The 12,221-nt window shown below is 36.6% G+C and overlaps 1 protein-coding gene and 1 long non-coding RNA gene across 2 annotated transcripts; one reads left to right on the top strand and one right to left on the bottom strand.

The window, feature by feature from the left end:
* The first annotated feature begins 5,043 nt into the window (after positions 1 to 5,043).
* Positions 5,044 to 6,902, top strand: LOC113350312. The gene is made up of 2 exons (XR_003360746.1): positions 5,044 to 5,315; positions 5,530 to 6,902. It is a non-coding gene; the product is annotated as an uncharacterized LOC113350312 (long non-coding RNA).
* A 1,375-nt stretch (positions 6,903 to 8,277) lies between these two features.
* LOC113350311 (peroxisome biogenesis factor 10-like) lies at positions 8,278 to 11,881 on the bottom strand. The gene is made up of 11 exons (XM_026594431.1): positions 11,543 to 11,881; positions 11,422 to 11,453; positions 10,929 to 11,018; positions 10,381 to 10,475; positions 9,882 to 10,089; positions 9,637 to 9,706; positions 9,458 to 9,536; positions 9,185 to 9,315; positions 8,987 to 9,087; positions 8,800 to 8,894; positions 8,278 to 8,716 (listed from the first exon to the last, which is right to left on the bottom strand). Exons 1-11 carry the CDS (start codon positions 11,724 to 11,726, stop codon positions 8,614 to 8,616), a joined length of 1,188 nt encoding a protein of 395 aa, XP_026450216.1. The 5' UTR covers positions 11,727 to 11,881; the 3' UTR covers positions 8,278 to 8,613.
* Positions 11,882 to 12,221: the final 340 nt, after the last annotated feature.

Here is a 12,221-nt window from a genome sequence, read left to right as displayed (position 1 = left end):
AAACACCCCCACACATTGAAGTATGCATAATAAGGTTTTCTGCCTTTCTACAGTTCATATGGAGTTTTATTTGATCCTTTAAAAGGTACTCTGTTCAGGATATAGCAGGCTGAGAGTACAGCTTCCCCCCCACAAGTTCGAAGGTAATCCTGAACTAATTAACATGGCATTCATCATCTCTTTAAGGGTACGGTTCTTACGTTCAGCTACACCACTCGACTGAGGTGAATAAGGAGGGGTAACTTCGTGTATTATGCCATGTTTTACACAGAAATCTCCTTTCGGAATTTTATACTCACCACCACGGTCAGACCTAATGGTTTTAATGGTAGTATCCATTTGGTTTTCAACTTCAATTTTATACATCTTAAAGGTTCTAAGGCATCATCCTTACCTCTAAGCAAATATATATGACAATACCTAATACAGTCGTCTATAAAAGTAATAAACCATTTCTTACCACCTCTAGTTTGAACCGGATTCATGTCAACTAGGTCCGAGTGAATTAATTCTAAGGGTTTAGAATTTCTATGAACATTTTGCTAAAAGGTTTTTTTTTATCATATTTTGATTATACGCGAATTTAACTTTTGTGTTCAATATCCAAATTAAATTTGGGTACGTAGCCTATGCTATCCAGTTTATGCATTGACTTATAATTTACATGTCAAAGTCACACAAAAGAAAGCACAAGAATCATTTATGTTCATTTTATCAGATTTTCCTTTAAGCTTATAAAGACCCTAAGTCTTATAACCGTCGCCTAAAAAATCACTGCCCTTAGTTACAACAAGTTCTCTAAATTCACTTAAGATCTTCAATCTTTTACCATCTACAACATAAAAAGATACAAGATTCTTGCATATGCCCGGAACATGAAAACTTCATTCAATGTGAGAATATTACAGATATGAGCTTCTGCTCGACCTTTTCCTTTTATGCAACCTCTGTTGCAGATGAGTTACTCATATAGAGTTTCTCGACATCCCCTATCCTCTAATAGGAGGTGAACATGTCTCTGTTTCAGCAAACATGCTTAGTGGCTCCAAAGTCCACCCATCAATATCTCTCACATTAGTTATTAAAATAACTTCCGACATCTTGCCACTGAACTCGTTCTAGTTTGTTTCAACTAAATTAGCATTAACTTACTACTTATTAAGGTTTTTACGTTGTCTACAATTTACTGCCATATGGCTAGGAATTTACAAACATAAAAATCACCCTTAATTAAAGTAATGCTAGATTCAGGTTTACGAAACATACCTTTATTATGAAGACCACGCTTAGTGTTGCGTTCGATGTTCTCACCTTTGCCATCTTTGGAAGATTTGTTTCCAACCACATGCGGCTATTAGCCATGTCCCTCGGAGATGACACCTTTAGATATACAAACTTCGTTTGAATCAGCGTTTCAAAAAACTCATGGTTACCCCACAAAAATTAATTTAGTTAACAACAAATTTCTGCTTGTCAGAATTTTTCAGAAACGTTTTTCTGTTTTGTAAAATATCAAAAAAATATTTTTACAACTCCAAAAATTCTGAAATTTTACGCGGATAATTATCAAGATGTCTACTACGTTGTGTCAAAAGAGGTCATCGAAATTCCTTCTATGTTGAGAGATAAATTCGAAACTCTACAGCTGACCAAAAATTCGTTTTTTGTTTTTCACTCCACAATTAACATCCATGATTCACAAGCTCCCCATATCTCCGCAACAACAACAAGGCAAAACTTTGGAAAACAGAGTGAGTCGCGTGTTCAACACGCTGTCCTTAAGACATTAGCGTCCGGCTACACTCAAGAATGATGCTATATCCCTCATAGGACGGATATCTCCAGGATAAAACACCCTAATACACCTACTAGTAGCATATGTAATAGATGCTCAACTTGATCTTGGAAACTCCGAAAAAAACATTAAGGAAAATCGCGAATGCTAAAGAAAGCAATACAAAATATTTCCCTTAGGGGTCTCTCTAATATATAGAGAATCCCCTTTGGGGTCTCTCTAAAATATAGAGAAACCCCTTTCCCATGTTTTCCATACAGGGGTCCCTCTAGAATATAGAGCAACCCCTTTTTTTCCATACTTTTACAAAAGAAGTGAATTTGTTTATATAATTGACAAACTCAAGTTAAGAAGAGCTCCTCCCCTATATGAGACTAAAAATCTTATATAGTCTTTTAAAAACAACTAAAGAGTGAAAACTCCACTATGTGGACTAATAAGTTTTCATTCACAATAGAAACACTAAATTAAAATCTTTAAAAAATATTTTTATTAATCGTTTTTCCAACAGGTTAAATGGCGTTTCCCATCTAATTCTTGTTTTGTCGAGATTGAGAAATTCGTCACGTCTTTCCCATATAGATTTTGTGTCTCCGAGATTTCCTTGGTCATAAATCGGGAACGTGAAGTAGCACGAGATAATGCTATCCATGGAATATTTAATTATAGGGATTGGATATGATTGACCTACACTTTTAATAAAACAAGGGAGTAAATTATTCTCCTTTGTTAAGTTCATTTTGCGATTTCCATCTCCTTGATCCGAGATCCAATTTCTCATCTTCCCCGCATTGAACTTATTTTCTGATTTTGTAGTCACTTTATTTTCTTTTCTCTTTAATATAAATTTGCAACATTAACCTCTTCACACACTGGAATAATGTTCAGCGAAAAAACAACTTAAGATGGCTTCTAACAAAATTTGGAGACTTCACAGTCCGGTCTATGTATGACAAGCTTAACAAAGCCAATTTGGATAAAAATAATTTGAATTTGCAAGATCAATTCTGGAAAAATTTAAGGAAACTGGAAGTTTCACGGAGAATTAAACTCTTTCAGTGTAGATGTCTGCAAAAATACTCTAATCACTAATGCTAGGATGTATGGTATTATCGAAGACATATCCCACTCTTGTTTCTTTAGCCGTGAGGACTCTAAAACAGTATAGCATTTATTTTTTAAATGCTCCTTTGCTAAATCAATTTGGTCATTACCACCTCATCCTATGCAATTAAATTCCAATAATTCTGTTAAATTTCCAGGCATCTGTAAAATCTGGATGCAGGAATCCATAAACTTAGTGCCTATAGAAATAACCCTTATCAAAATGTGGTTTATTGGGAAAGAAAGACACACTTAAGTCTTCGAAGGAAAAAAAAAATCCATCAATTCAACTAGCCATAACTATTTAGAGACATGTATAATTATGGACCAAAACTAACAACATTCCAAGAAAGCAAATTACTACACCTACGAAGAAACCAGAACAACGGTCACCATCAGAGAAAATAAAACACAAAACTAGAATAAATTAAGTAGTATGGACATCTAGAATAGAACCCTTTGGCTTTTTCTTAATTCTCATGAATGAAGTTGGTGAATTTGAAAGAGAAAGAGCAAGACTAACATCAATAGCAGATCCGGGTAGAGAATCTTGGACTTCGACTTGCAACACAGTGAGCTATAGAAATAATATTCCATCCGTTTAACACACAAACAAACCTATTATTTTGAAACGGATCAACAACTTAAGTACTTCACCGTAGAAGTGGACTTCAAGTTTTTGTCTGATTGATTACTTAAATGGAATCAAACATTTGATTTCTTGGAGAAGCAAGTCTGTCCTAAAAGAGGCAATGAAGACAATAGATTCTGGCCCCAATTTTTAGTGTTTTTTTTTGTTCATCACACACCAAACTCAGTAATGTTAATTGGGAAAATATCCCCTCATTATAGTTTACGGTCCTTATCTGATATTAGATGGCTCTACTAACTCTTTTTCCATAGTTTTTAATAAGACTGCACAAGAACCGGTCTCTTGTCCCTGTACCGGACTGGAACCGGGAAAAAAAGACCGATACCGTACCGAAACCGGTGTAGGAGGTACAGGGGACGTGAATGGAAATGAGAACCGGTGTAGGATGGGTACAACCGATTCTCATCAAATTCCCGGCCTGTACCGGACCATATGTACCGGTGTCTAATAGACTTTGATGTAACTTAATCCTAGCCATCTATGTTAGGTTTTATATACCAACTTATCTTTTCAGTTCCACACTTTCACTCGTTCTTCGTTTCTATTTTCTTTCAAGAACAAGCTAAAGAGAAATCAGTTCACTAGCTGTTGCTGCTTCTTCTTCACCACCACCACCACCTCTTCTTCTCCACCACCACCATCTTTTCTATTCAGATGAATAAATTAATCTTCTTATTTTTCTTCCAATCAACAACAATTTGTTTGATGAACTCTGATTTGGGGTAACTTGATTTAGTCAAGGTAAAATCAGTAAGTCACTCATCTGATTTTGGGTAGTTTGTTTGATGAACTCTGGATTCTAAATATTCAATTGCATGTTTAGTTTAATTGTTTAATTGCATGATTAAATCTGATTTAGGTTTGAGATGAATTTGGGTTTAATTGCTGATTAATTTGTAGTTATACAACTATAGATTGACTTAGGGTTTTTATTAGTTTCAGGTCTGATTAATTTGTTAAATGAGAATTTGGTTTTTATGGATTGCATGTTTGATATAGGGTTTGCTGAGATGGATGAGGCAGTGAAGAGTTAATTGAGATGAACAGAGTTCTCGACTGAGTTCAGTATAATTATTGGAGCGTAGAGAAATTTTTCTGATACTCAATAGATGTATGATATTACTTTGGTTTTGAACTTTTATTAATTGTGTGCGTCTGTTCTTTTTTTTTTTTTTTGTTAAGAGCAATTCAATTGTGTTATTTATGTATCAAAGATTGAGGTAAAAACCCGGTACCGGACCGGTCAAACAGGTACAGGTCCAAGTACCGGTCCTCAAAATGAGGTACCGGTCAACACCAGGTACATGGACCTGTTCCAACAGAAAACCGGACTGAACCGGCCCTTGTGCAGCCTTAGTTTCTAACATCAAAAGCTAGTGAGAGATTCCATGGGCTCTGGAATTGGGCTTTAATAAGTATGCATCACGGTTTAGGTCCATTATTATGATTGACCTAACTATAGAACAATGAAACAAAGGATTGCAATGTTCTCTTTTCTCTAAGTTCACCTTGCAGTTTCCATCTTTGATCTCCAACTCCAAGATCCAATTTCTCCTCCTCCGATTGAACTTTCTTCTCTGATTTTGTAGTCAATTTTCTTTCTCATACATACTATCATATCCAAAACTCACTTTTTGTAAACAAAGCAAGTCTTCAAAATGGTGTATGAATGGAATCTTGGTTTTGTATGGGAACCTAACAACATATATCTTGGAGGAATCGGATCTTTCTCAAAGCATAGCATGATGATATTTTCTCTCAAATGTAAGTTTCGTCTTCCATTTCATTTTCTTAATCTTAGTTGCTTGATTATTCTGAAATTATGATTTGCTTGAGTTTGGCATTTGAAAAGAATTTCAGTCTAAAATTAGATCTACACACAGTCAGTTGATGGGTCCAAAATATTTTGCAAAAACACAAATAAAATCAGTTTCAAGTTCAATTTCATGTAATAATATCATGGCTTGTGGATTTGCAGAGACATGGTGACATATCAGACGAGTACTATAACCTGGCCGTAAGCGGAATTGGGAAGTCTTCGTGAGAAACGTTTAAGTACCGTAGGACAATCAGTTTTCCGATGTGTTACTTATAACATCTGACCAACCAACTTCCTAAGCTCCTGAAAATCTTCTCATGAGAAACATTCCAGCACAGAACCACCACCCAGTTCTAGCATTTAGAAGACAAAAACCAGCTTACAATCTAGCAAGTCAATAAATAGATTAACAACAAACATGATATTTCCTCTCGAATTAGATTGAGTTTCAGGTTCAATTTATGTTTCAAGATGAAAGTATTGGTTTTGTAATTATTGGATGCACATATTGGAGTAAATAATATCATGACATGTGGATCTGCAGAGGCACGGTTGGAAGCTAGCCGAGTAGTGACTTGAAGAAGTTAAGGAACTTGGGAAGTCGAGCAGACAAACATTCTTGGAAGGAATTTGTCATCCCTGCTGCTGCCAATGTTGGAGCAGGAAATTTAGTTGGCAATTACTTCATATCCCCCCAGATCAAATCCAGCACATCACTTCCCTGCAAACTCCAGTGATAAGGAAATTTTAAATCTCTGGTGGCATTTTAAGGCTAGTTGGGCAATTTGGCTTGTCTAGGTTCGAAGGAAGATACACTTAGATTGTCAGAGTTAGATATGATTAAGATTCAAGACAAGCCAAATAGCAGGAGGAAAGGATTTTCAATATGTGGAGTTCGTTTGTGGTTCTGATCCGCAACTACTGAGTTAAGTTTCTCAAGAAGGATATGTCAGAGCAAAAGTGGATTAGATCAATGAAGGATTTTACCTTTGTTCCTTCTTCATCATTGATATGCCAGAAACTTCTCTTCAGAGTATATCTGGAGCTTTATGTTCATCCATTATCCAGCAGTATGCTGTATGCTGCAAACGTTCACATTTCTATGCCTTGGATTATATCTGTTAAATGAGTTTTGAAGTTGGCAACAAACTGCAAAAAGCAATTTGGGAAATCTCAATATGGAATGCAAATAGAAAGGCAATTCTGCTAGAGTGGAAATGAGAACTTGTCAGTGTTACTCATATTTGTTCAGAGGGTACTTTCATCAAGGGAACTAGCACGACAGTACAGTAAATATGCTAACTTCTGCTGTCTTTGTAGCAGACTAGCAGTGCTGTAAGACTTCGCCAGGCAAGTAGATTGCGGATAAATGCAGTAATCTCCTTAATCAAACTGTACAGTGCAGCATCTTCTGTAGCTAGTGCAATCATCATAATATAGCCAATGTTTACATCGAGCAGATTTTACTAGCTGTAAAACTGTAAAAAATAAAGAACTATAACAAGATAGTAATAGCATATTTTTATTCCGAATTTCTTAGTAGCTATAAACTGTTATAATGAGAATTTAACTATTAAACCTTTGACTAATTTTGCTATAGGAGTGATTCTGCCTTCAGAGATTGAATTTATAGGGCTACAAATATCAGATTTTTGGGCTCACACAGATAATTTTGGGTTAAGTAATAGTACAGCAGATTTTTGTTCATAGGGCAGCTCTTAGGCCCGACAAATTTAAGGCCGTGGTAGCACACTCATGCATGCTGAAAGTCGCAAAATTTCTGTACAGCGAAAATTTCAAGAATTGAGGATGATATTATTTCTATCATGAGGCAGATCTAGGATCGGACAACAGATTTTTGCTGGCAAATTTTGAAGCTATGCTTTTAAAGTGTCTTAAAAACTCATAGCAATCCTCCAAACAGGGCATTCAAGTAAAAATCAATTGGTTTAATTGGCAGGAAAGTACCAGGTAGGCATTTGATAGTGTTTCACTTCAACAGTTATCTGTGTTTGTAGGTACATAATTTATGTGTGAAAGAGAACGGCTTACACCATGTTTGTTTACTCCTGACTCATCTGAGTCGTCTGGATCTGAATCATCTGGATCTGAGTGAAATCACCTGACTCATCTGAATCTGAGTCGATATGTTTGTTTTGAGTCAGATCTGACTCATCTGAGTCGGAAATAAGTGAGTCACTGGTTTGGTCCCATGAGTCAGGGGTATTTTGTTACCTGACTCAAATGAGTCCGAGTCAGGGGTTATGTCTGATTCAGAGGTCGAGTCAGATCTGACTCAAAATGGAAAACAAATGGTCTGACTGCTGACTCGGTCCGAGTCAGGGGTTGACTCAGATTCAGACGCCGAGTCAGCTGCAAACAAACAAGTTCAACCTGATCACAACAACAGCATGAAAATGAGTACAAAAGCAGATTCTCCATGTGGAATATCACACATTAACTGTGTCTGTCGAGTCTGTATGTGTGCAGTGCTTGCTATAAATAACAGAAGATTTTTATGGTTTCCTTTCCATTAGAAAAACTTTCATTTTCTTCTAGTGAAGTTGAGGTATGAAGATGAGAATTGGATGAAACCAAACCTCTCCTTCCTGTTGGGTTTGGTTTCCTCCAATATCTCATCTTCAACCATTCAACCACTGCCATTGATGAATTGACATGTTCCTCAGCTTTATTGTTTCAAAATGCTCAAGATGTCAAAGATTTGTTCCAACAGATGGAACTATACCATCCTCCTTTCAATGGATAACAAAGGTTCGATTTCGCCCATCATCCCACCTTCAACAACCTCCACTGATATAGGATACCATCCTTGCAGATCTTGAAGGTGAGACCGGGCAAAGCTACAACCATATGCATGTTATAATGACAAAAAAAAAAATCTAACAGTTATGCTTCAAAAGACAAGGGAGTTCAAATCAAGTATGTGCAACATCAAAACATTATGTGGCAGGCTTCCTAATTCCAACCTTAAAAAGAAAATTTATAACATCCCAACACACTTACGGAAATTCCGATTATCAGACTTTTAGCTGCAACATTAACATCCTAGTTTTATGTAACCAAATGGCCCTACAACTATGATGACCCTAGATTTAGATATAAGTATAGGAAACTAACAGAGTTCTTTGAAAATTCCGGTTTACCTGCATTTTGATCTAATTTATTCATGTATGAGTTCCTCATGTTCACCATCAACAGCAGATGAACGCTATTGATAGGTTATCAGAAATCTGAATGATATATACATACTAAACTAGAATGTGTTACAGGTGTACGACAGAGAGGGCATTCGGGTTTCTCGTTACACCACTCCATGATGCAGTTCCTGCAAGCATAAAAAGAAGAAGGATTAAAAAAAATTGCGGTTTTAAGTAGTAAAATGGAGATATTTCTGGATGGTAGGCATACCAGCAGAAGACATGACCGCAAGGCGTGGCGGTTGGGTGTTGGCGAGTACTGAGGCAAAGGGTACATTTGCTTATTCCTCCAACTGTCGCTTGGGCCTGAAATGTAAAGCATTAGAAATGGAACTTAAAGCTCAGATGAAAAACATAACATCGTCGAGAGCGAGTGAGACAGAGAGAGAGGGATGTACTTCTGAACTGGAAGTGGAGTCCGACGCCCAAATTGCCTTGTCAAGATTTGAATCAGAGTTTATCAGATTGCCTTCTTCATTTAGAACAGGTAATCCTTGTCCTGTAACACCATTAATGTTAATAGAGCAACAATTGGAATATGCAGTGGCATACAAAATATTAATATGAAGAATAACTTGATTCAAGGTATAGATGACCTGTTGTCCGGTGCGACCCAAGTGATGTTTGATGGACTGTACTCGCAATAGATGATAAATTACTGCGGCGCAGCCCTTCAGCAGTAATTATACATAACTGGATTAAAAGGAACACTCCAAGGATTTGATATCTGTTTCATAAACCAAACTTATAATTCAATTACTTTCCTTTAACTAGAAGTTCAAGTGCAACACATGATGTGATTAAATACATTATGTGCATTTCAAGTTTAAAATCTTTGCACCAAAAATATAGAGTAGAGCTCTGTATACCTAGGTCGTTGATTCAACGGCTTTCCAATGAATACATAACGAATGCCTGCAGCACGTTTTGATATATGATAATACAGACCTGCATAATACAAAAAATATGTAAGCTATGGAGAGCCACAAGTAAAATTTAATGATATATGATTCCTGAAGAGAAAAATAACTAAGTATCGGATCAATACCTTCAAAGTAGAAGAACATTAGGTTGGCACGGAAAACCAATTGTAAGAACTCCCGAGCATATGGAAGCATCTAAAGAATGACACATACAGATGTTAATTAGAAGATGAGAAAACTGTGCTCGGCAATTAGGTACTATAAGCTGAACTTAGCCTTTTACAAGGATTAAGAAGAAATAAAGTTACGTGCCAAGAAGTAAAATATAAGAAACAACGATAAGATAAGACCAGAGGCCTGTTTGACATACATTGGGCCATTTCTGAACGGCATACAGCCAGAGACGATTAAGCCGTTCCTTCGACCTCGAAAGTACTGTTGACGCCCCTGTTAGGGAGGAAGTTGAGCTTTCGGTAGTACTAGTAGATTGAGTTTCATTCCTTCCACGAGAGTTGTAACCATACATTTCATCAAACTGCGAATCCGCAAGTCTCATTCCTCGTGCAGCCATTCTAGAACTGTCAAAACACAGATAATTTAGTCAGCATTTGTATATATATCTATACTCAATTTAGATAACAGAGATCAGATTGCTTCTATAATCATAATCATACATCTCAAGTTTATATGAGCTGAGGGTAGATTGTGCTGGCACCCTAAGTAGAAATTGCCTAGCCATAACCGAAAAACTTCTGTCTACTTGGGGAACAGACTAACATTCGGGCAACTAGACTCCAATCCTTATCATGCCATAAGTGATATGTATATTAGCCATCTAATAAACTTTGATCATCCAAAGCAAAAGAAACCTGATCCTCTCTGCAAGATATGGAACTGCTGTCTGGTAAACTATGTATAACGAACGCCTTGCTGGTGTGGGAGGTAGCCCATACGAACTTGCGACCTGCAAAAATAGACAAAACAAAAAACTTAAATAACCATACTAGTTAAATGTTCTTGATAAGACACCCTCACTTGTGAATCTTACGACCTTAATTCAGCCTTTGTCATGTGATTAGAGAGCAAATACTTTGTTAACGGACGACATATAAGACAGGCATCATAATTATCCCTAAGACACATATCGTCATTATCCTTTCACATTCATGGTCTCCCTTTTCCTACAGTAAAACTCCAGAATGCTAATGATGTCCTACTTTTTTTTTTGGTAAGTTATTGATCCTGTGACCTTGTGGTTTAATGATGTCCTACACCTATGCATGCGAACAACAAATACTTTCTTCACTAAAATTGCCTACCAACCTAAGTTTCATTCCTTCCACGAGAGTTTTGAAATCATGAATTTTGACACAACTACACCAGGAACTATGAAAAATGTACAAAACAGATTACCAACCTGAGTAATGTCACAATATTCTTCTCCAAGCGTTTGATGCCCTGACCCTGTTGTCAAAATATAGTAAAGCATCTGCCCCACTAATTTTGTCTGCAAGATTCAAAAACAAGTTCTCAAAATCAGTACCAGCATCTTGGTTCACACTGCATTTCCTCACAAGATACCACTGATTAACTAATCCCTATTTAACACGATAAAGAGCTTTTAACGAAAGCCAAAAGCACTTCCCCACAACCTATTCGGCCAACATAGGAGGCCCTCTTGCAGTAACTAAAATTGATTCTTATCATAATCATGAAACAATTAACTACATTTCCACTACAAGTTCATCCAATTCAGCTGCCATTTCTTCTTAATTTACCACAATTTCTTCAAGTTCACCACATTGTTCCTTACCCAAAATTTACACCCGCAACAACAGTTACTAGTAGGATTTTTAGACGAAATTAAACATCAAAAAACCATAATTACATAATAAATTTCAAGAACTAACCTCACTCTGGTAAGCTACAGCAACTCGTGTGCCTGTAATGTACAAAAAAAAATAAAAAATCATCATCAATAAAAACCCTAATTTCGAATCCAAAATTGGGGAAAAGGGGGGATAAACAGACCAAATAAGTGGCGGAAAGCATCACGACAAGCATCATAAACATAAGAAGCATATTGATCATCTTTTTCAGCAGCTCTCATGATTTCTGGTTGAGCTGCTAATGGAAATCTCCTTCCTTCTACTCTTCTTGACGAAGAAGTAGATGCACTGTTTGAATCCATCGTTTCTCCACCTTCGTTCCCCATTATTGAGTTTCTAAATCCCAAAACTGAAACTGATTTTTTTTTTATTTGTCTGAATTTGTCTATTTGGTTTAGTAAATTTGATTTCCCGCCATTAAAATACCCTTTCTCGGAGCTGTGTAGAGAGAATGTGATGAAGATAAGAGAGAGAGAGAGGTTGTGGACCGACTACCGAGTTAAAATGACAGATTTGTCATGGACTCGTGGTGAAGTGTGAATGGTATGAGTATGAGTTGACTCAGTTTCGAATTCTTTTTTACCAAACTTGTCCGATTCAGGAAAAAAATGAGTGCCGGCGGCAAGCGGAAAAAGGAATTTCAGTCGGGGCTAAAAAAAACCTCCGTTTCTGGAAAAGAGGTACTTTCACTTTTTCAATTTGGCCTATTTTTAGGCGAAACTGAAAAAGTTAAAGTAACACTTTTCCAGAAATTGAGGGAGTATGATCCACGAGCGCCCAATTTCGAATATGCAATAACAATAAATGTTGGAAAATATCTG

This window comes from Papaver somniferum, chromosome 2 (genome assembly GCF_003573695.1).
Source record: "Papaver somniferum cultivar HN1 chromosome 2, ASM357369v1, whole genome shotgun sequence".
Lineage (NCBI taxonomy): Eukaryota > Viridiplantae > Streptophyta > Magnoliopsida > Ranunculales > Papaveraceae > Papaver > Papaver somniferum.
This window is presented reverse-complemented; position numbering and strand designations above follow the sequence as displayed.

Bases quoted from the DNA above. Each gene is read 5' to 3' on its own strand.
- LOC113350311 (XM_026594431.1), bottom strand. From the start codon at position 11,726: ATGGGGAACGAAGGTGGAGAAACGATGGATTCAAACAGTGCATCTACT. The intron at 9,707-9,881 runs GTATGTCAAACA...GTCATTCTTTAG, and splicing joins CCGTTCAGAAATGGCCCAAT to ATGCTTCCATATGCTCGGGA. The intron at 9,088-9,184 runs GTCATCTATACC...ATGGTGTTACAG, and splicing joins TGGGTCGCACCGGACAACAG to GACAAGGATTACCTGTTCTA.